The sequence below is a fragment of the Bicyclus anynana genome, chromosome 18 (assembly GCF_947172395.1).
Source record: "Bicyclus anynana chromosome 18, ilBicAnyn1.1, whole genome shotgun sequence".
NCBI lineage: Eukaryota > Metazoa > Arthropoda > Insecta > Lepidoptera > Nymphalidae > Bicyclus > Bicyclus anynana.
The window spans coordinates 1,048,078-1,074,184 of record NC_069100.1 but is presented as its reverse complement, the minus strand read 5'-3'; the positions used below and the strand labels follow the sequence as shown (position 1 = coordinate 1,074,184).

Below are 26,107 nucleotides of genomic sequence, written 5' to 3'. Positions count from 1 at the left end.
GAAATTGGTTACAATCTGAGTACAATTTAGAAGAGAATCAAAGAGTCAAATGTTTGGAATATTCCTTACTTACTACGTTTTTTTGTCATCTGATTTTTCCATTTACTCGTAATACCGTCGTGATTAAATTCATTATTTAGGTAACCTAAAATAGTTAGCAGTAACTAAATTGCATATTATTTGAATTAAATGAAACATGCCTAATACATGCACTTCAAAATATATTATTTGGTTTTTGCGTGACACCGCAACAAACAGGCTAGAATATTAATGACTGAATAGTTATTTTCAAACTGGCACATAATTTCAATATAGTATACTATTACATTTATCATTATCAGCATATTTTAACGGCCCACTAGAAGCAAGCTTTTCTTTCTTATATGACAGAGGATATTGAGTTTAGAACCATCAAGCTGCTCCGGTGCGGCGTGGCGGCCTTAAGGTATTAACAGAGGCGTATAGAGTGCCCTGTATCAAAATTTGTTAGGGGGCCCAAATGAAGGGTCTAGATTACTCACAAAAGAAACAAAAATGCTTGCTTAAAGAAATACTAGTATATTGGTGATTTAACCTATGTATGATGATTTCAACTTTTGGGCACACGCTTATCCAGGGAAAAAAAAAAATTGTGGATTACCTACATTTTACTAATTTTTACACACGTAGGGGGGCCCTACAGTCCGGGGGCCTTAGCTCTACGGCCCCTGATACGGCGGTAGCTAAGCCCCTGGGTATAAATTATTTGACGAACATTATCAGATGATGATCGGGATTGACGGCTAAATGTGCTCTTCAAGGAAGTGTTACACTACCAAGGTGATGAAAGAAAATAATATTTACTAATAATAATTTCGTGGAAAAAAGGAAGTGTTTTATAGCTCCACCCAGAACTCCAATCCAGGTCCTCTTGATCCGAAGTCATAAATGTTAGCCACTAGAATGAGACAGAGCTGAGAGACGAGAGTGAGCATTAACAGTCATTATTATTGTTGCAGTGCCATGCACTCATCAATTTTAATCAATCTGTTAACCAGCTCTTGGTCTATTTCGGCGTTTCCAGTAGATTTTCAGAATGACACATGTCCAACGCACGCTGTCAGTTGCGAGCGGATATTTTTAATTGTCGATTTATTTTCCGTGAATTTTAACTTACGTTAGTAAAGTCTAACCATGCGATTTTCAATATTTGACTGCGATTTCATCTGGTGGTACGTGGCGGTGCAGTATATTTAATACTAACGGGCCAAGTGGAAAGGAGTATAGCTTGGCAAATCTATACTAATATTATAAAGCTGAAGAGTTTGTTTGTTTGTTTGATTGACCGCGCTAATCTCAGGAACTACTAGTCCGTTTTGAAAAATTCTTTCAGTGTTAGATAGCCCGTTTATCGTAGAAGGCTATAGGCTATATATTATCCCCGTATTTCTACGGGGGGTCTAATTTCTTATATGTCTACTATAAAATTAATGACTTTCCTTATAAGGATATAAAAAAGATGCATTTTTCTGAAATGTCTGCAACTATGCCTTAAATTTGAACAGAGGGATGTCTAAGCTCTTCTTTTATTCATACTGCAATATAATTTAAAACAGGCTAATGTAGACGCTGGAAGATAATTTGAAGACATATTCACGTATACATAGTCCCTTCACCGTAGGAATTATGAATAAGTCGGATCCACGCTGCTACGGACGTCCACTCACAACGAGAGTTGAATCACAATTGACACTTACCCGGGGATAAGACGATTATGGACATAAAACTACCCTACTTTGGACTACAAATCTCTTAATATTTCAAAGAAAACATACCTTTGTCTCCCTTCATCTCCTGGTTTCCTCGATACCACACAATCTTGGCTGCCGGTTTGGCGTTCTTCACCTGGCACTCCAGCACCACATCTTCACCCTCTTTCATCTCCAGTTTGTCGTTGTGGGGGTGATTGACTATCTCCACTGCGTTTGGGGGGGCTGTAACAAAAGACAATGTGAGTTAGTTATCTACATACAGTACACATCTGATTTTAACTGTGATAAACACTAGTAGTTCAAATTTGGAAACTGTTTCTTTCATGTTCAGTGGCGCTAACATGCGAACAACAAGATAATCTCATGAAGATAAATATACAAAATTCAACAAATGGCGGTGCCCGGAATTAACGCTCTCTTTCATTGCGTTGGTACGAAAGAGATGGGATTGGTACAACTCCACATTGGACGACATTTTGTCTATTTCCTCTTCACTGTCCGCATGTTAGCGGTACAGGTTTTTAATGAGTCTTCAGGGTAAGCAGTGCATTTTTGCACCTGTGAAGTGCACGTCGTTGTCTATGTACGTTAACGATTATTTATAGCATCAATTAAAATCTATTTAGCTAAGTTTCTATTAAATGATCCACGACCCATTGTGCTAGAATCTTCTATACAATTATTTTCGATCGTCCCGGTCGTATTTATTTAGGACGATGTCCGTTCCCAAGGAAATTTCCAGAACAATACGCCCACGATTTATTATCTAAGAACGTTTTAATTCATTATTTTTGTTTAGTCATCTAAATTAAGATAAAACAATATTTTGAGCAAAATAATTTATCAACGCGCACTTAAGCCGATATTCGTTGAAAACCGTGAATTTACGGGTGCCGGTAGGGTTGTCAATTACCTACCTCGTGTACAATAATTCAAAAATGGTAAAAAGTAATAAAAACAATAGGTTTAATTATTGTTCTTTACAAAATTAATCATTTTGACCTCATGATTTAATGGTATTCTGCAAATCATGAGGTCAATTACTTGAAATAATAAAACGACAATTTGTTGTAAAAATACGATAGGTGACAAATTATAATATGGCATATTATAATTGGCATTTAAATCCTTGGAACATGTGTTTTTACAAAAAATGTAACATCAATATTACTAACAATACCTGCAAATTCAAATCACTAACAAATATAAAATGCATGAAAGAGTTCATGAAATTTTACTCCACGTTCAAATTTACACAAAACAAATCATATCAAATGGCAGAAAGAAGCGTTTTCGCGGAATTTCACGACATGCGAAATAAATTTGCTTTCCTATAATCCACAAGAAAAGATTTTTCCTGCAGATCATAGCTGAGCAAACGGCTGAGTGTTCTCTTTTATAAAAAGACTCTCACGGCAGTTTTGTACATACCAATGTGTATATTTGAACAATGTGTTTCACATTTTTTAAGCTTTCATCACACACCGGAGTTAATATTAATTAGTAAATGATAAATTATAAATGCCAAAAAAATAAATGCAGAGTTTTGCAGTTGACTTGTAATTCGAACTACTAGTAGATTCACTAAAACTGGACAGATTTTTAAACGCACTTGTACATAATTTTTTTTTTTTAATTATGGATTTATTTCTTAAAAAAATCTATGTGGTTGTTATATGTTCTATCTTTATCACATTTTAATAATTAAAATAAAACTAAGAATTAACAGTAGGTATATTCAATTTAAATTTTTAATAAATTGTTGTTATTGATTTTAATGTACATTTTAAATTACATTATGGACTACTAACAAAGCACAGAGTTGCCAACCCTGTCCACCTGTCCTCTATTATTCCGATTTTCCGCCCCGGTCGCCGCCCGCCCAGTTTAGATTGGGAGATAGTTGCAATTTTGCCGACTTACCCAGCCGTTATTGATAGACAATTTTGCTGTTACGTTATAAAAACTCGATCTATCTATGCTAGTCAAACAAAATAAGGGCCGTGGGACCAGCTTGTATTTTATTTTTGGAAACTTATTCATTTCGGGTAATAAATGGTAAAAATCACACTAATATCAAATCACACTAATATTATAAAGGCAAAAGTTTGTGTGTATGTGTGTAAGTATGTAAGAATGTTTGTTCCTCATTAACGCGATTTGGCTGAAATTTGGAATGGAAATAGATTTTGACATTTCATCCCGGAAAAATCCATGGTTCCCGCGGGGTTTGTGAAAAACTGAATTCCTAATTAATATATGTTTTTTTTAACAAATATTCATCAGACTTCTTATAACACAAATATGTATAACACTGAAAAGCGAAAAACAACATGGTAACTGATCTACTTATCGGATTGAAGTCGGTTTCGGTTTTGAATCAGTTTACATAGTCAAATTGGTAGTGTCTTCATAATCATCATCATCATTACAACCCAAATTTGGCTCACTGTTGAGCATGAGTCTTCTCTCAGAATGAGAACGGTTAGGCTAATAGTCTACCACGATGGCACAATGCGGATTGGTAGACTTCAAATACGGTGAGAATTGAGAAAATTCTCAGGTAAGCAAGTTTCCTTACGATGTTTTTCATCGATTGAGACACGTGATTGCTTAAAATGCACATAACTAAAAAGTTGGAGTTACATGCCCAGGATCGGATTCAAACATAAGCCCTCCAAATTGAAAGCTGATCATATCCACTGGGCTATCACGGCTCAGCTATGGTAGTGTCGTACGTACAAAAAAAAAATCAACACAACAAAAAAACAAAATAAATAATGAATGTTCACAACCACTGCACCAGTGGTCGCCAACCTTTGAAGTGCAAAGAAACTGTTCAAAATGCATTTCGCCAAGAGTCCACGGACAATTAATTTGAAATCCCCCCTATCACCCCTCCCATCCCCCCGTAACTCGAATTGTGACCGAAATGAATCACAGCCGCGTTATTTGAATATTAAAATGGTGAAATCAACGGCTAAGCACAATCTAGGCAGGTTGGTTGCGGTCTGTGATACCGCTTTATCTATATTCTATATTCTAGTAGGTATTTGATGTCCCCAATTTCACAACTACCCTCTGAATGACGAAATCGTCGCTAAGGACTTGACTGAGTTTGTAGGCGATTTTTGAACTGTTATCGCCGCGTTGCAACGATTTGCGGTACGGACCGCTTTAGTGAGCTCGTGGCGTTCGAGCCGTCCACATTCTTGTTGTGTGTTTATGGGTTACTTGGGATAGACGGGGAGAGTGACTTGAGTGGAAAAGGGGAGTGTTTGTTAACAGTCAAAGGTATCTTTAACCGTACACACAACGTTCACAAGTGCGTGACTTCACTTAAGGACATTCTCTGCCATTTCAGGGTCTTATTTTGGTTACAGTTTGATTTGTTAATTAAGTTGTCCTAACAAAATATGTTGTGAATATCTTGTATTTGTTAACAGTCAAACCTTCACTTTGACCCTACACACAACGTTCACAAGTGCGTGACTTCACTTAAGGTCATTCTCTGTTTTTTTAGGGTCTTACAGTTTGATTTGTTAATTAAGTTGTCCTGACAAAATATGTTGTGAATACCTTTGTTTTCTAATTTTTGTAATCACTTTTGAGTCTGCTAAAAAAATGCAACAGCTTTTTTGTCAAGGAAAACACACTGCTACAGCTTTGTAAGCTACCTAACTGGTCAAAGCAGACAACCTTCGTTCTGTCCATACCATGAGTACCTATATATTAAATAATTTGAAAACTGTGAATCTAAATAACGAAAACCTAAAATCAAAGCAGTAGCTGAGGAAATTGAAAAAACACAAAAATAAATGAAAAATGCAAAAACTCATTTTTCAAGTCACACAATAATTAGGAAAGTAAAGTATACATGAATAAGAAGACCCATTCTGCATCACAAAAGCACGATTCCTGCAATGCTCCTGCAGCGTATAAAATATCGTTTTGCAATTTAATACATACGCCAATACATCACACAATGCAATATTACAATTTCTAAATAAAAAATCCATCGCACATATTCCGATACAGCGCTGTATACCGCAATGCAACCTATTTTTCAAACCGGTCACCGTTTACATTAAATCGTTACGTTTATATTGCGATACATAAAATATGGAGGTAGATATTTCATTTTTCTTGTCCGAGAATACAAGAAAAATTTAATATCTATCTAGTCTAGAGGCTTTGTGGCAGAATCTTTCAAATAAATCAATATTTTTACAGTCATTGTATAATATTACTAGCTAACGCCGCGTGGTTTCACCCACGTGGTTACCGTTCCGGACCAGTAGTCCTGAGATTAGCGCGCTCAAACAACCGAACAAACAAATTCTTCAGCTTTATAATATTAGTATAAATTACAAATTTGAGAGCCGTGATAGCCCAGTGGATATGACCTCTGCCTCCGATTCCGGATGGTGTGGGTTCGAATCCGGTCCGGGGCATGCACCTCCAACTTTTCAGTTGTGTGCATTTTAAGAAATTAAATATCACATGTCTCAAACGGTGAAGGAAAACATCGTGAGGAAACCTGCATACCAGAGAAATTTCTTAATTCTCTGCGTGTGTGAAGTCTGCCAATCTGCATTGGGCCAGCCTGGTGGACTATTGGCCTAATCCCTCTCATTCTGAGAGGACACTCGAGCTCAGCAGTGAGCCGAATAGGGGTTGATGACGACGACAAAATTCCAAAATCCTGTCGGTTTGAACTGAACGCGATAAACTCAAAAGTACAGAAATGTTTCATCATAACTATTAAACATACTACAAGTATACTATAATAACTGAGCATTAAACAGAGGAACACAAGGAAGGTAAAGGCATAATATGGAAAAACAAGTGATGAGTACATTTCTCGTTATATTATGAAATCCCTCGTACCGGAATGTATTTCCACGTATTCAAACTTGGCGTTCAAAAGAGCCTGTAACCGAACGTACTAATTGAAATACATATAATATTGTTTCCTCTAACGGTAAGTTATTATTGAAACATAATCAGGGCTGGTACAATTCTAATCTGAAGTCAAAGTCAAAGTCAAAATTCATTTATTTCAAATTTATTTCAAATAGGCTTAGTTTAAAAGCTCTTTCGAAACGTAGGTAATAATATTAAACTTAAGATAATGGTGATAATAATCATTCGAAAACTTAAAATTAAAGTTACGATTGTTCTAAACGCGCCTTGGTCGAGAAGAGCCCACAACAAACTCAGCCAAGGTTTATTTTTTTTTATTTATCACCATTTTACAAACTTATTTAAAACTATGCACACAGTCGTATAATACAAGTTTAACACCAAGCTTTTTTATCTTACTATATACGTATTTATAACGAAATGTAAGTTAGGTATACTTTAACCACATCTTAACCTAGTTCACAAGACATTTAGACTATGTCCTATCGATGTTATAAATTCTAAATACTGTTTGAATCCAAAGTATTATTTCAACAAGCCGCGATAGGCCAGTGGATATGACCTCTGCCTTCGTTTCAGAAAGTGTTTGAATCCGATCCGGGCGGTGTATTTTATAATGTACTTTAAAATACACGTATGAATGATGACACTTTTCAGCTTTGTGTATTTTAAGAAATGGGGATGATGACTGGGTTTGATTATATTGATTATTATGATACATTCGGGTAAATAAGGGCAATGTTAACTAATTTATACATAAAAAGCAAAGATTGTCTGGATATTTGCAAAATAAATGAGATTATAAAATTTCAAAATCTATTAAAAATCTTTTATCGTAATTAGATGAAAATTCATACAGTTTTAGCTTCCTTACATTAAATGTGACATTTTTTAATAAATGAACTATAAACATAAACGCACAAATAACGAATATATTAGTAATTTTGTTTGTACGCACATACAAATCTAATAATCATTACATTGCCTACGACGTCATTAGTTCCTGCCATTTTGTATGGGGCGTTTTTCAGGGATCCGCGGCAGCGCTGCAAATCTGACCCTTTAAATCCCTGTAGCTCCGAAAGTAATGATCGCAGATCCTTTTACAAAATTGCTTTACTATTAGCGTACTCTTAATTTATATACAATTTAAAAAACTGTCATCATCCCTATTAAATATTGTCTTATTTGAAGGGAAAATTCGCGAGGAAACCTGCATACTTTTAATTTTTTTAGTTCTGTATATGTGTGAAGTCTGCAAATCTGCATTGGACCAGCGTGATGGACTATTAGCTAATTGGCTTGGCTCATTCTAAGAGGAGACGTGTGCTCAACAGTGAGCCTTATATGAATTTAACAAGAATATCTGACTAAGATTATAAAATTAATAGTTTGCGCATAGATATTTTATTTTGACGAAGAACGATTTTATCAACAATAACATGTCTAAGAAGAAAAAAATCTTTTTTGTTATTTTGATGTGATTTATTCTTTAAGTAAAGTGACGCTTTGTTGGTAGTGTTTTTCAGATAGCATGGGTACGGTGACAGTTGCCTTATGACGTTCATAATACTATTATCGAGAAACGCGGTCAACTTTCAAGAGCGAAACAAACTGTCACCCTTGCTATCTGAAAAACACTACAGTTTTCCTTTTAACATCAGATAAGTCCTATAACTAATAGCTACAATTAAAATTAAAAACTTTAGCTTCTATCAGCGCTTCTGATATAATGTTTATAGAAGAAAAGTTTCTGGTTTGGGTTTCACAAACGTACCGAGTGAAGGACTTTAGAATTGAGAATATTGATTTCATTTTACTTGGCTGTATTAAGGTTTCGATAAAGGAAAATAATTATTTGATTGAGCGTGTGAAAATATTACCTATACAAAGCGACAACTGCGGAATAGAAAGAAGCATTTAATTTGCGGAAATCCATGATGTACAAATGATTTTTTTTATTTTCCAGTAAAGCCTTATACATTTCTGGAGCAATGCGACACAATACAAAGAAGAACTTATAGATCGACACCATAAAACTATCATAAATTTTTGGAATACACCAATATTTATAGCTGTGATATTCCATATGACCTCTGTATTCGATTCAGAGAGAGTAGTTTCGAATCCGCTCCTCGAACATTTCAAATGTGTGCATTTTAATAAATTAAATATCACGTGTTTCAAACGGCGAAGGAAAAACAGCGTGAGGAAATCTGCATAAAAGAGAATTTTCTTAATTCTCTGCGTGTTGAGTGTGCCAATCCGCATTTGGCCAGCGTAATGGACTAAGGCCTAACCGCTCTCATTCTAAAAGGAGACTCGTGCTGAAGTTTGAACCGAAAATGGGTTGATGAGATTGATATTAATTAAAATCTTTTTTAAGGGTACCAAAAAATTAGTACTAAGCTACCCACAACTCTGATATTGCTAAACTGCTCTTATAAATACAGATAAATAAATTAAGATATAGGCAATATTTTGTTCTAAGAATATTTGCCATTATGTGTATGTATTTACAAGTTTCCATTTTCATTGTTATTGCACGATTTAAAATCGTACAGCTTGCAATGTAAACGCGGCACACAGTTGCGTGGTATCAATACCGTGGAAAATAGATGTTCTAGTTTAAATGTCTGCAACTCTACCGCTTTTATATCACTTTTGTGCGTACCTTATACGACCTGCACCTACTAGTATGACGTATGTCACTATCTATGATATAAAAATGAATCGCAAAATGCGTTGGTAAGCGCATAACTCAACAAGGGTTGGACCAACTTAGCCAATTCTTTTTTAAAAATGTTTGTTGAAGTTCTAGAATGGTTTTTACGGCGAGAAAAATTCGAATAATTGCCGGAAAAACCATAAAAATAGCTTTTTTTTCCCATGCAAATGTTTTCTAACTTAAACGTAGTCAATTTGAGCTTTATTGTTATTGTATAAATTTCATATCTATATATATATATATATATATATATTTCGTTCATTTATATACATATATATATATATATATATATATATATATATATATATGTATATAAATGAACGCGTGAACGGGTAGACCGATTTTACTATTTTTTTTTATGTATTTGTTATAGTCAGGAGAAGTTTTTTATGACAGAACAAATTAAGGGTAGAGTAGGGGTAGCGTAGGGTAGGGGTACTATTTTACTCTCTCTCGCTACAGGAGAGTGAACGGACAAAAGATAAGTTAGTTTACCCCTTTTTTTGGGTATATATGTATTGATCTTGTAACTTGGACCAATCCGAAGCGTTCATAGCCGCTTAAGTAAAGCGCGGTGGACGGAATTAAAGCAGGATTCGGTTAAAGGGGTATTCGGTCAATGGTTTAACGCGCACTTTTGTAATTAACCCGCTTTTGACTGCTTCACTAGCGACATCTATGCGAATTTTTTTTCATTTTTATTCTTTACAAATTAGCCCTTGACTTCAATATCACCTGATGGTAAGTGATTATGTAGTCTTAGATGGAAGCGGGGTAACTTGTTAGGAGGAGGATGAAAATCCACACCCCTTTCGGTTTCTACACGGCATCGTACCGGAACGCTAAATCGCTTGGCGGTACGTCTTTGCCGGTAGGGTGGTAACTAGCCACGGCCGAAGCCTCCCACCAGTCAGACCTGGACCAATTAAGAAAATCTCAATCTACCCAGCCGGGGATCGAACCCAGGACCTCCGATTTGTAAATCTATCGCGCATACCACTGCGCCACGGAGGCCGTCTAAATTGTACTTCAAAAGGTAAAAAAATAACCCTTCCTCATTATCAACCCATATTCGGCTCACTGTTGAGGTCGAGTCTCCTCTCAGAATGAGAGGGGTTAGGCCAATAGTCCACCACGCTGGCCCAATGCGGATTGGCAGACTTCACACATATAGAGAATTAAGAAAATTATCTGATGTGCAAGTTTTCTCTCGATGTTTTCCTTCACCGTTTGAGACACGTGATATTTAATTTCCTAAAATGCACACAACTGAAAAGTTGGAGGTACAACCTACGTCCTCCGGAATCGGAGGCTGAGGTTATATCCACTGGGCTATCACGTCTCTCCAAATAACCCATATAGGATAATTTTGTCTGTCTGTCTGTCAAGACCTTTTATCTCAGGATCGAATTGAAATTAAAAACCATATATTCAAGGGATGCGACTCCGGTATTTTACACCTGCCGACGAACATTTCTCCAATAAAATATCGTATTCGAATTTGAACTATACGATTATAGGATACCAAAGTATCACTAACAACGAAGTTGCCATGGAAACGGACGAGTTGCGATGCAACTTTATAAAATTTACGTACAGAGGGCCTCGTGGCAATTTGATACTGTTACTGTCACGTAACGTAAACGCGAATTTCTAAAGAGTTGAAACAGCGCCATCTAGTGGCACTACTGCACAACTTTTCAATTCCATATAAATTTGCGTTTACGTCAATGTGATAGTAACAGTATGAAAATATTGAAAACTCCCACTAAGCACACTGGTCTATAATATAATATGAAAAATCTTTTAAGTTAACGTGAAAATATACTGCCGTATAATTCGACAATCTGGATAGCTTATTTTCCATTGACCTAGATTTAGACGTCTTATAAATATAGGGAAGATCTGAATCTCGAATCAGCTAACCACAGGACAAATGCAGTTATTTACAATAAACAGAATACCCGGGTATTCTTTTTACGTGTTATTAGGGCATGATATCTCCGTCGTGATTTTCGCTATCTCACTATAATGAGGAGGAAAAGAAATAGAGACAAAAAAGCAACATAATAAAGAAACACCGAAAGCCAGTAATGACTGTTGGGAAACACAGACAAAGCTGTAGTTACCTTTGTGTAGACTCAGGGGCGCATAACCGTTGGTCGCCAGACAGTAATATCCGGTTACCTAGGACGTGAGTTACGTACTCCTGCGGTTGTACTGAAAAGTGTTGACGACACCTGTTTACGCAACGAAATAGGTGACTGATTTAGAAATTTCGAGGGACATTATTTGTTTAGTAATTTTTCGTAAATGCTAGCGAATCCGGTCAAGCTTCGCTTTGACTTATGTGCACTTCTTCACTATCCCTACTCTACACAACCCTACCCCCACCCTACTCCTATCCTACCCCTACCCCTACCCTTACTCCTACCCCTTTTCAAAACCTACTTAATAAAATCTATATGTTGTCAATAACCAACCCTCAAACACAACCAAAATAAAAACTCTGGAAAGCAACATGTTTAAAAAAAAAATGTACCCCAATCATAGACGAGATTTCATATTCTCTATAATTTTATCTCGTATCTTAGTCCCACCGATTATGAATATCTCCAGAAATACACACATTGCTTAATTGTAGATAATATGAATACTGTTATACTAAGTAGAACTCACGTATGTGATAAAAGAATCTTGGTCAAAACTCACGTTGTCAAAAAAAGAGTTTCACATCACAACCCTATTCTGCACGATCACGAAAATCTCCAAAAACACACGCATTGCTTAATTTTAGACAATATTAAAACTCACGTATATAATAAATGAATCTAGTGCACAAACTCACTTTGTCAAATACAAAGAATTTCGCCTTATAACCCTATACTGCACGATCACGAAAATCTCCAGAAAGACACACATTGCATAAAGCCAAACTGCGCCTTAAAAGTCGACCCAAAACGCTTTATTAACACTTTTCCAACGTATTGTTTTCCTTCAAATAAAACTTTGTCGGCCATTTGAGCGGAATCCGTAATCCAAGAAACACGATTGCCTCCAAAGTTTTCAACTTCTATGTACGCTTTCACAACTGAGTACATAAACCTTAAGGCTTTAACAATAAGAGTTATTCCGTTCGAAACTTTGCGGAAGGTTGTACGTAACTTATATTCTTTCCCGGTGTTTCGCGTACGGTATTTCTTGAGCAATTTTTTTTTCGGAAAAACAGAGAATACAAAATTCTGTTTGCTTAATAAAATCGACACAGGTTTGCTTAGCTATGATCTGGAGGAAAATCCTTTCTTGTGGATTATGGAAAAGCAAATTTTGTTGTTTGTCGTGTCGTGGAATTTCCCGAAAATGCCTTTTGACAGGATGTGTTTTGTGTTAGCTTATCCGCTGGAATGTGTTTGAAATAGCGAAAATTTAATCAAATTTTTCTTGAGTGACTTTCGAAGGGTTAAAGGTTTGATTTTATTTGTTTTTAAGTTTATCGTTACGGGCGACAGGAAGTTTTTAACTGTGAACAGTTTTTTTTTTAATTAAAAAAAATTTGATGTCTAAACAATATTACGATAAAATTTCAAAAGGTTTCACTTAGAAGTATTTGTGCAAAACAGTACAGAGATTTATACTACGCATTAGTGAGAATGATTTGTATGAGAGTGAGAAATAAAAAAGAGATTTGATTATTTTTTGCAATATTGAAACAAAAAAAATATATTTCGCGTTAAAATTCTTTATAACTTTTTTAGTGCTAGTAAAACGTGTGAGAGTTAGTATTTTGGATTTGTCAAGTTTTGGACAAAAGCAAAATAAAGTTACCCATTGATGACGTAGCAAAGTTTTATGCGACTGGGATAAAATGGTGGTGGAACTTTACTCATATTTTATTTAATAAAATAATTATGTTCATTATTCTTGCAAAAAATGGAATACACCTGTAAAAATAACTCAAAAGGATCCTATTCTACCCGACACTCAACCGAAAAAATTGAGTGCTCTTAACAAAGTTAGTGCGTATTTCATACAATGGCGGATGAAAGAAGAGATATAAAAGACAAAAGGGCTCCTATACAGAGGTGCCGGTGAGATGTAATTAGGAGGAGTACTTGGATGGGTGCGGTCTCGGTCATAAGCTTAAGCGATATTACATTTTACCTTTTTTGACCGATCTTTTTTTTTTATTCTTTACAAGTTAGCCCTTGACTGCAATCTCACCTGATGGTAAGTGATGATGCAGTCTAAGATGGTAGCGGGCTAACTTGTTAGGAGGAGCATGAAAATCCACACTCCTTTCGGTTTCTATATTCTATATTATCGAACCCAGGACCCCCGTTTTGTAGATCCACCGCGCATACCACTGCGCCACGGAGGCCGTCAAAAACCGATCACGAAAAGATAGTGTTTTTGTCAAGTATATGTGTAATATTGTTTTGTTCGCTGTATTCTTAAATCCTAAATAGTTTACTTTATGAAGGATATTATTAAGTAAGGTGTCATTAGATTTGTGAGCGGCTTGGTGGGAATTTTTTATTTGATTCAATTTTATTATAAACATATAAATAAAAGCATACATTTTTTTATCAATTAAAGGTTTAAAAATGTATTTAACATATAAACAAACAAGTTTTTTTTTCAATGATATAATCAAGCGCTTGGTGCAATCAAGCAATCAAGCAATGCAAAGGCAAGCGTGTTTCATCATAGCCTGCATGGATGTAATAAAATGCACATGCCTGGAAGATGCCCTATTCACTTTTTCACTTAAGGCACCCACATTGTAGGTGGTAGGGAAAGCATAAGCTGGAAGGGCATTTCATACATTTGCAATATTTGTTTACGATTGTTGCAGGTTTCTATAATAAAATACATTTAGTATATTTTTTTTGTAAACACCTTTCATTCTTACCACACCTTCCAAACTGAAGAATTTGACGACTTACAATAAAATACCACCAGTGTAACGCTATTTAATTACCCATAAACCCTCAAATTTATTGTCAAACTCCGTAGCAATATCATAAGCCGTAAAAACTTACGACCCCTTATGCCCAAACATATTTCCAGTGTTTAACCGATGTCTGTTTATGATTCTAAACGCATATTTAAGATACTATAATATATTGTAATAGGCGTTAAGTTGCGGAATTCTATAAAACCATAAAATTATATATGATGCGAGAGTTAAGTCGATATTTTTTAGTATGTACGAAGAGGAATTCCATTTTTATATGAAATAGGCTCGGGTTTTACCACGATGCTAAGAGTAGGTGTAGCCTAAGGTAGAACGCACATGCCTAAAAGAATTAAAGAATCCTGAAACACAGACTTCGATAGAGAGTTTCATGTGTAGGTACTATAGATTTAGAAGCAAAACGCTTTGTATTTCTTGAAATGTCTACTGATATCTTCGATGAACTTCAGAATGATATTTTAATAAACAATTTACTCGTTATGTTGAGTTTACAATACAAAGAGTTTATAAATATATAATTTAAATGCTTTCCTTGAACAAAGTATCACTGAATTGGCTTATAGCTATTTGTGCATGATCTGACACAAAAAATCTCAGCATTCTTTAAATTAAAATTAAAATGTACAAGTCTTTTTCTTTTTTTAAAACCCGATCATGGTTGCTAATGCCAAGAGCCGCGAAGTTCGTTGCTTCATCGAAGTTAGTTAATTTCAGAAGAAGAAACCTCATTCGTAAGCCTCGTACACGTCGGGGCGTGAGCTCCAAAGTGTTTAAACATTTGAAAACTTCGAAACCGCGTCCGCCCGCCAGTATAGTCTACACCCTGGAGCGAACTAAGTACCTGCCTTGTTGAGCGGGCTATACAAATTGCATTTAGTTGTATGCCTTGCACGTAATTATAGCTCGGCAATTGTTGATGCATAAAAATACAGCAAAGCAAATACTGTTGCTATTTGTTGGTAACGCACAAATAGTTGAAAAGAAATAATTCTACGCAGGTGAAAGCCTGGGAGGAGATTACCTGAGTAGATAGCGTGGATTTGTGAAAACTGTCTGTAACAGAAACGGCGTGTGGAACCTAGCAGCTATTACAAACTACAATATCTTAACGAGTGAAGTAAAAACGTCTGCAAATTAAGGCAAATAATTATATAGTTCGTTTTTTAAATCAAATAAAACTCATTTGTTTCAAATATGTTTCTCCATACAAGTACTTTCGAGAAGTTTAGAGTACCAGTAAGTATAGACTATAACATCAGTCCAGAAAACTGATTCCACCGGAATGACCTACTAAGAAACTCAGTATAGCATTTTCTAAAACAAAAAAAAAGAAAAGCAATAAACAACTTATTAGTAGCCAAAACCACACACAGTAGCATCTCAAAGTTGCCAAATTTTGAAAATTTTGAAGTACCCTCAACGACTTCAGAACTTTAAGATCGCTTCCGCTCGCCAATGTAAGGCCTGCCAATCGAGCAGCATTTCTGGCGGCGAGTGAAGGTAATTATTGACTTTTTCAACACCCTCCCGAGGCCTGTCGAACTGAGATAAGAACTAGCTATAATTAAAATGTGGTTCAGTGCCTACTTTTTTGCTCAAGTTCTTTTCTTTACTTCTGCGTTCTTTTGAATTGAAGGGAAGTTGATGGTTCTTGCAAACTCATAAGAACTTCTGGTCCTTCTATACTTCTTGTAATTACTTTTCACTAAGACTATGAAAAGACCTTGTTGTCTTTGTTATGGCTTTTTACGAAGACAAAGTCATTATCTTGAAAATCAGCTGAAGTGAAACGGTTGACGTGAAACGGGCACCTCTAAGCCGAATTCATAAGAATCTTTAAGCTCTTGATGTTATATTATGTAAAATGACAGTTGCAATGGCTTTTTGCCATCATCGTTTATAACTCAAGAGAAATTCCTCCTCAAGAGAACTCCTTTATACCATAACCTCTTAACCGATTTGGCTAAATTTTTTAATGGAAATAGATTACACCCTTAGGTTACTTTTTATCTCGAACTAGTTCATGATTCGCGGAATTTGTGGGCGGTGAGTGAGTTTACTAGTGAATCACACTAATAATATAAATGCGAAAGTTTGTGTGTAAATGTGTAAGTATGTTTGTTCCTCTTTTACGCTGCGGCTACTGAAGCGATTTGGCTGAAATTTGGAATGGAAATAGATTTTACTTTGGATTAACACATAGACTACTTTTCATCCCGGAAAAATCCATGGTTCCCGCGGGATTTGTGAAAAACTTTTGTGAATTCCACGCAGACGAAGTCGCTGGCGTCCGCTATTTAAAATATACCGAAGGTAGGTCGTATAAAATGCTCCTCTATAACGAGGTTTAATATCCAAGCATCTCCTGGTGAGCGTTGTAGATATACAAGAATTCCAATTACTTGGGCGAGCGTCAGTGCTGGAAACTAACACTTTAGCAATTAGTTTTATAGTGAATTCCGAAAACACCGAACGTTGTGAGCGTGTGCGTCGTGTTCACTTGAGTAATTTACTAAAATACCTAAATAAAGGATTAGATTTACCAGTTTTAAAAATCATTGTGTTGCTTTGAGTTTACGGAATCATTAGTTTTTGACGACTGTATGTAGCGTTTTTTCTGTGTGCGTAGTGGGAGTTTTCAATATTTTCATAATGTTACTATCGCGTTGACGTAAACGCGAACTTATATGGAATTGAAACAGTTGTGCAGTGGTGCCACTAGATGGCGCTGTTTCAATTCCTTAGAAATTCGTGTTTACCTTAACGCGATAGTAACAGTATCAAACTGCCACTAGGGCCTAGTGGCAGCTGTATCTTATTTGTACCAGTGAGATACGTGACAGCCTAGATATGACCTCTGTCTTCGATTGGTAAGAAGTAGGTTCGAATCCGGTTCGGGGCATGTACCTCCAACTTTTCAGTTAACTACATTAAGAAATTAAATATCACGTGTCTCAAACGGTGAAGGAAAAACATCGTGAGGAAACCTACCTATACCATACCTGAGAATTTTCTTAATTCTCTACATGTGTGTCTACCAATCCGCATTTGGCCAGCGTGGTAGACTAAGGCTCAACTCCTCTCATTCTAAGAGGAGGCTCGTGCTCAATAGCGAGCCGAATATGGGTTGTTAATGATGATTTGTTCCAGTAGGACACGACATATCTTGTGTAGAGAAAAAGACAAATGTCGACCAATGGCGGAGTTCTCACAGTCCCTTATCTTTCGTTCCAACGCAATTAAGAGATAGCGATATTTCTAGTTGCGCCGCTAGTGGTTGATATTTGTCTATTTCACTTCATGAGATACCCACGTTAGGCCTACTGACCACATATTGAAAATAAAATGGGTTAAAAAGAAAAGATAAATTATATGTCATTGCGGAGTTTTGTAGACAAAAGAGCGCTATTCCACAATGCATGTTTTTGTTTTATATCCAGCGTCTTCTAATGTCCGATTATGTTCTAATGCGTCAAGACTGACACGTCAGACAAATATAAATCCGGCTTCAGTGGACGCACTTGAATGACTTTCAATACAAAGAATACTAAAATCTTTTTGATGCGATGCGTACGATGCAGATCTGTGGAGTCTGACCTAAAGCTTACTTAAGTTTTCTTACCGATAGCTTACCGATTAGCTTACCGGACCAACGGACGCGGCGAAAGAGTTATATAATATGTACGTACATACATGGGCTCAGTATCGTGATGTTTGGAAGTCCTTACAAAAGGCCTATTATGTCCTGCAGTGGACGTCCATCGGCTGATATGATGATGATGATGACATAACATGAAATTTTAATAGTTAAACACTATAAAAGACTTAAAAACGAACGAGTTAAAACTAATCTCATCAACTTTCACGGCGTAAAATGTTTATGGACGTCACAGTGACTACTACATACGTCCGCCATATTTGTTTGAACCAATTTGGAAAGTTGGCAATACTGCGTCCGCCGCCGCATCAACGGAAATGTTTCAATAACATAAACGTTTTTTATTGCAGTCGGGTAAATTAGGTGACTTATTTTTTTATGGTTTTTCTGATGTATTGTAGTGCGTGCAGTTCAAGTTGATTTACTTTACTATTATTATATTAACATACTAGCAGAATCATGCGGTTTGATGCACATTATTCCCACTCCCGTGTGATGTGCATCAAAGCGCATACGGAGATAAAATATGTTACTCTTTGATAATGTAGCTTTCTATTGGTGGAAGATTTTTTTGAATCGGTCAAGTAGTTTTGAATCTGTACGTTACAGACAAAAATACAAATCTTTTCTCCATTTTCACTACCTTTTGTTTTGTTGTACAAGCTTTGTATTTAGATATGAATGATAAAACATGCGTTTAAACTTATCAGAAAGTAGTACAAACGGTCCTTAGTGTTCCGATGTGCTTTTTGAAGCACTAGAGGGATGTAAAATAATCACCACAAACTTGGTAACTCACTTCTATTTACAACTAAAAAGCCTCAATAGTTCAAAGGTAAGAGCGGTCGGACTCATCACCGAGAGGTGGTGGTTCGATCCCCGCCCCGTTGGTCTATTGTCGTACCCACTCCTAGCACAGTCTTTCACGACTAGTTGGAAGGGAATGGCAATATTGGTCATATTATAAAAGACTAGCGGACGCCCGCGACTTCGTCCGCGTGGAATTCAGTTTTTCACAATTCCCGCGGGAACCATAGATTTTTCCGGGATGAAAAGTAGCCTATGTGTTAATCCAGAGTAAAATCTATTTTCATTCCAAATTTCAGCCAAATCGCTTCAGTAGCCGCAGCGTAAAAGAGGAACAAACATACTTACAGACACACAAACTTTCGCCTTTATAATTTTAGTGTCATGTGATATGGCAAATATTCTCCTTTTTTTTTAAAAGTAAATCTCATTAGTCATTCACGCAACTTTATTGATTGAAATTTCGTAGAGATATATCATAATCTGGAACTTTTAACAAATCCTAAATTCATGCTGACAAGGTTCAAGTCTTGTTATATTTAAGAAATTAAAAAAAAAAGAAACAATAGTTAAACCCCCTGATGTTCTAACTAGCGACTGCTCCAAGCGTCTGCCAAAATCACCAGATATGCATCAAACTTAATAGCTCAGCTTGGCAGACGGGCACGATATATTGTTTAATTTTTAGTTTTATATCCATCCTTGTATCTTGCATTTTGGCTTGCCTTGTAGTTTGTATCGATTTTGTTGAGCTTGGCTTTACCCGCCTCATGCCTGTATCGGATGCCACGGATTTGTTTCACCGTTTTGCGTCGGGGACACTTTTTATTGATAGTTTTGTTCTGTTGTTCGGAAAAGCTATAAAAGTTGTGTATAAAATATAGAATATAAAAATATTTTTAGCAGGTATCTAGGTTAATTTGAGTAGTTAGTGAAAAGATTGGTAGATTTATTTTTTCAAAAGGACATTGGGTGAACGTATTTCTAAATCAATCATCATAATTATCAACCCATATTCGGCTCACTGCTGAGCTCGAGTCTCCTCAGGGGTCAGGCCAATAGTCCACACCTGGCCCAATGCGGATTGGCAGACTTCACACACGCAGAGAATTAAGAAAATTCTCTGGTATGCAGATTTCCTCACGATGTTTTTCCTTCACCGTTTGAGACACGTGATATTTAATTTCTTAAAATGCACATAACTGAAAAGTTCGAGGTGCATGTCCCGAACCGGATTCGAACCCACACCCTTCAGAATCGGAGACAGAGGTCATATCCACTGGGCTATCACGGCTCTGGACCAACAAACAAACAATTTGTATATTACACTGTGACATGTGTATATAATCATTTGTATAGATAATTGGGTGGAGAGTTCCAATTGATTGATTAAACATCAAAGTTACAATGCTAAAAAATATTGGAGTCTTTTGTATAAATTTCATGATCTACGGTTTTTCAAATCCTGTGTAATTTCACCGAAAACCATGAGAGCACAGACAACCATAGCTATATTACTTCTATGGAAAATCTCTGTCAAAAAAAGCTTAACTATTGGTCATGCAAATTCACAATAGAACGAACGACTAACAAAAGTCAAACTATTTGTTGATTATTTGAATTTGGAACTGGTCTTAATTGAGTGGCGGTCAAACGTCAAAGCCGACCGTTCCACTCAATCAGGTGGCGTTGGATCGCGACTCGTCAGCGCTCCGCAACGCCTGCGATTCGTGCGATTTGTGCGATTCGCGCGATTCGCGCCCGTTGTCGGGTCACAAAGCCCTTAACAATCGATCTGATCACTTTCACGGACATAGATTCAATTGATGGCTTATCGAGATATTTTTTGTTTTGTATGTTCTTTTGTTCTTATCGAGATATTTTTTGTTTTGTTCTTCTTTTGTTGTTGTTCCAGATTGTCGAATTATACGGCAGTATATTTTCACGTTAACTCAAAAGTTTTTTTTATATTATATTATAGACGTGTGCCTAGTGGGAGTTTTGAATATTTTATACTGTTACTATCACGTTGACGTAAACGCAAATTTATATGGAATTGAAACAGTTGTGCAACTAGATGGCGCTGTTTCAATTCCTTTGAAATTCACGTTTACATTACGTGACAGTAACAGTATCAAACTGCCACTAGGCCCTCAGATGTAGGTAGGAGGCTAAGACAATTTAATAAAAGACGCGATAGCCTTGTGGATGTACCATCTGCCTTCGATTCGGAGGGCGTAAGTTCGAATCCGGTCCGGGGCATGCACCTCCAACTTTTCAGTTGTGTGCATTTTAAGAAATTAAATATCACTTGTCGCAAACGGTGATGGAAAAACATTATTATGCGGAAATTTGGAACCTCGGAATTTGCTTATTTCTGTAGGTGTGAGAAGTCTGCCAATCCGCATTTGACAAGCGTGTTGGACTAAGGCCTAACCCTCTCATTCTGAGAGGAGACTCGTGCTCGACAGAGGGTCACACAACTGCACCACGCGGCTGTTAATATCATAACAATGCGGTAAAGTTTTTCGTGTTGTAGGATAAGTAATCTGATTTTTTTTTATTGACAAGTTAGCCTTAGACTACAATCTCATCTGATGGTAAGTGATGATGCAGTCTAAGATGGAAGTGGGCTAACTTGTTAGGAGGAGGATGAAATCCACACTCCTTTCGGTTTCTACACGACATCGAACCGGAACGCTAAATCGCTTGGCGGTACGTCTTTGCCGGTAGGGTGGTAACTAGCCACGGCCTCCTACCAGCCTGACCTGGACCAATTAAGAAAATCTTAATCTACGATTTTGAAAATTTCTTTACCACTGGAAAGGAATTTGTGAGTGTAATAGACTATCTATACTAATATTATAAAGCTGAAGAGTTTGTTTGTTTGTTTGATTGAACGCGTTAATATCCAGAACTACTGGTCCTATTTGAAAAATTCTTTCAGTTTTAGATAGCTCATTTATCGAGGAAGGATATAGGCTAAATATTATCCCCGTATTCCTACGGAAAAGGGAATCACGTGGGTAGCATCAGCTAGTATTTTATACCCGTATTCTCACGGGAACGGGAACGGTAGTGTTAAATATCGTGTCAGTGTTATATTCAGTTCAGTGGAGCGGCGCTAGATCCGTGAGGTTTTTTTCCACACTCACAATTGAGTTTCGAGGAACGAGTCCCGCGGGATGCGGGCTCGCAAACATTGATGAGTGGATTTCGATGGATCGCCCAAAAATATATTATACCTCCCACTCACCCTACTGTCTCTCTGGTAATGCAAGTTTATAAGGCGTACACTGATCCGGATCGTACGTATCGGACGCATAGCATAAAACGTATGCTAACGTACATTGATATAAAAAGTTAGATAGGCCCCTCCATATTAAAGAACGCACAATGTTATGTCATTACTCAAATGTGCACGCACATCTTAATTTAGCATGCAACAAGCGCATGCTGTGACTTAAAAAATATTTTACTGTTTTTATTCTTGTTTAATCCCTTAATTATGCCTTCGTGATTATTTTGGAAGTGTAAAAACACAAGAACACGAATATAATGAGAAAGTTATTACTTTTCAGCAGTAAGTATTTGCGAATCCAATGACAATTTTGCGACGGTTCGGGGCCTATCTAACGATCTACGATCGATGCTAACGTAGATGAGATTTTTTCGATGCGATCCGTACGATGCGGAGTGGATGATCGAGATCAGTGGACGCACTTGTATGACTATATGCAAAAGTCTCATGCGTCCGATGTAGATCTGTAGACGCCTGCCGTTAAGCTACCATTTGAGGGTTGACATTATACTTGAAAAAAATCGAGTCCTCCGTTGCGAACCTTGAGTGGATAAGCAACTGATGGTCAAGGTGTGACTGAGGAACCTCCTCACAGTTTGTGCTGTCTCAAAGGTTACTGCCTTCTGTCGACCCTTGATTGACTAACGTCTAAAAAAGCGAATAAAAATAATAGTGCAGTAAGTAAGTAGGATTTTTATACACCGACTCTGTGAGTCTCTATCTTCTTTAATAAGCCGAGCCGAAGCTACATTGTCAGTAAGTAACATTGGCTATACTTTATCCCTGTATTACTACGGGAATAGGTATATAATTAAATCTAAGACGCGCATAATATCAGTTAAATAGCAAGCGAAAGTTATCCACAAAATAAGTAGGAATTACCGGCGATAGTAAGTAGCGGTGCCGGCGACCAATTACCAATTAAGGAACCTCGAGCATCGGAAAGAGTGTCTCATAATCCAGTAGGCTAGTCGCTCCGGGCCAAAAGCCTGGCATGCCTCCAAACTGGTATAACCAATGTGACTGCAATGTCGCTATTTGTAAATCGTACAGTTGTATTTGACTAGTATTTAGATCAACTGTAATATGATGATTATGTAGGTACCAGTAGAAGATTTCTAAGGGAGAGGCCACACGGTGCACTGTACGCTCAGACTAATTATTGTATAGGACCTGACCTCGCTAGACGTTACTTTTCTGTCAAAATATATGATCAACGATCTAATGCGATTATAAAAACTGTCTCTATAGAATCGATGTTAAATCGTTGTAATCGTGTTCGTCGGTTAAAGAGCTTCGTAAAAATACCTTTTTGTGTAATTGATTGTTAAAAACGGGCAAAACCTTCTAGTTTAGTATAAGATATATACCAAATCTAAGCTCGTTTTTTTTTCAGAAAATGACAGACAATTTTGTTCGTGACTATGAGTGCGATACAGGTCCTTCTATAATTGGTCTGAGACTGTACGCCGCAGCAGTGCCGCAGCGGCGCTGTACTGCGGCGCCCTACTCCGCGTGTATACAGCGAAGCGGCAAAACGTCTCCGGCGCGGCAAACCCTTAGACTGCATTATTTTGACTCACAAATATAATCAGTATAAATATTAGTAAGCTACATTAAAACTATACTTTTTTAATGTTACTAATACTTTTATATACAAATAGAACATTTAAGTAATTATATTTCGTCGCTTCATTTTTCAGACAAATATTCACCAGGTAGTCCTCTTAACAATGCACGCTTTAAAATACACTTAACTGACTGAATTGAAGTTGGTTTGTAACCGCCCTACCACCACTGACTTGGTGAATATTTATATCTTCAAATGAAGCAAGTCATAATTAATGATAGAACTTCACTTGAGAAGTTCGTTTGATCCTATATCATGTATCTCTGTACGCAATTAAAACCATCCAAATCATAATATGGTTATTTCAAGCAAATGGCGTTTCGTATCATTTCTTTACCATGTTAGATGCTTGTACAAAAGAATAAGCAATGCCACTTTGTGAAGTGGCTCATATAATCGCATAAAGGTATACCCAGATACGAGTTACTTACTCGTACATAGTTACCCTGACAAATCTAATAACACCTCATGTTACGTTCGAGTACTTTTTAACGGTTTAGCTTGTAGAAAGCATCAACAAACCGGTAATATAGCGGTACGTTTGATAAGTTTAGAATTCCAAGGTGGTGTTTTGCAGAACCATTGCATCTCAATAATCTTGTCAGTTGTCAAATAATATAAAAGTCAATTATGTGTTGTGTGAAGAGAAAAAGACAGTGTATTTAAAGAGAAAAATTACTTAATAGTGAGGCTTGCCAATATGCAAACCATACTGTAAGAATGTTAAACTGTGGCGGTATGGTACAAGCGATGTGGTTGGAGCGATTTGCATAATATATATGGAAGTGTCTCTAGACATTGGTAAAATTTAGATTTTATATCTCGCACTGGGTACATACTACTTGCACGCGGATTTGTTTGCGTTAATGTAATGTAGTTTTTATACCGGAAGATATAAAGTTATTTTTGTATTCATTAGACACTTTTACTGAGTGGAAACACTACCTAACGAGAGACATACATATAAAATACAATAACACACTCAAAATTTACAATTTTTTGTTACAATATAAAATTATCATGTATACGTAAACGCCATTCTTATCGCCTTGGAAATAAAAATTTGATGACTATTATAATTCTATAATCTACACTGTTTCTCAATGGGCGAACACCTTTAGATGAAACTCTGAATGAACTGTCATAGGATACTAGGATACTGTTTCTCAGTGGGCGAACATCTTTAGATGACACTCAGAACGAACTGTCATAGGATACTGATTCTCAATGGGCGAACACCTTTAGATGACACTCAGAATGAACTGTCATAGGATACTGTTTCTCAGTGGGTGAGCACCTTTAGATGACACTCAGAATGAACTGTCATAGGATACTGTTTCTCAGTGGGCGAACAGCTTTAGATGACACTCAAATTGTACCGTAATAGGATACTGTTTGTCAATGGGCGAACACCTTTAGATGACACTCAGAATGAACTGTCATAGGATACTGTTTCTCAGTGGGCGAACAGCTTTAGATGACACTCAAATTGTACCGTAATAGGATACGGTTTCTCAATGGGCGAACACCTTTAGATGACTCTCAGAATGAACTGTCATAGGATACTGTTTCTCAGTGGGTGAGCACCTTTAAATGACACTCAAATTGTACCATAATAGGATACGGTTTCTCAATGGGCGAACACCTTTAGATGACACTCAGAATGAACTGTCATAGGATACTGTTTCTCAGTGGGTGAGCACCTTTAGATGACACTCAGAATGAACTGTCATAGGATACTGTTTCTCAGTGGGCGAACAGCATTAGATGACACTCAAATTGTACCGTAATAGGATACTGTTTGTCAGTGGGCGTACACCTTAACTCTACTCAAGTCTATTAATATAAAACAGTTAAATGCCTACCGTCCCACTGGGCACAGTTAAGCGCTGAAATCTCTTGAGTGTTCGCCTAATCATTAAGTGCTTCGATGCAAGCCGATTATGCGGACTACTTAGTCTGAGAGCCGGCGAACGAATCGTTCTAAGGGTTTATACCGGTTTAAATCCTCAACTCGTATTTCCTATTTGTATTTACTTGCTAACACTGATTCGAACAGCGTGGTGAACCTAAGTCTTATCCCTCTTAGGCTGAGAAACGTTTGCTTGATTTAAATTTGGAATTAAAATTCCACTTTGTAAGCGTGAGAATATGGGGCTTTGACCCACGACGCTGTTCTCAATATCTCAATTCCGGGCTGAGAAATTTTATAAAAAATTTCTTGGAAAAAAGAAAAGCTCAATATCCAATAAAGTCTCACCCAAGATTTGAACCGAAGACCTCGTGATCCGAAGCCTAAGCCTAAGCCTAAGTAAGCACTGTACTGAC

General features: G+C 36.8%; 1 protein-coding gene across 2 annotated transcripts in view; it reads right to left on the bottom strand.

The window, feature by feature from the left end:
• LOC112046067 (nephrin) overlaps positions 1-26,107 on the bottom strand; it is a 301,409-nt gene that overhangs the window by 133,027 nt on the left and 142,275 nt on the right. For both annotated transcript variants that reach the window (XM_052886726.1, XM_052886727.1), the window contains exon 5: positions 1,815-1,973. In XM_052886726.1, coding sequence (XP_052742686.1) covers positions 1,815-1,973 — 159 coding nt within the window. The remainder of the gene's footprint in view (positions 1-1,814; positions 1,974-26,107) is intronic.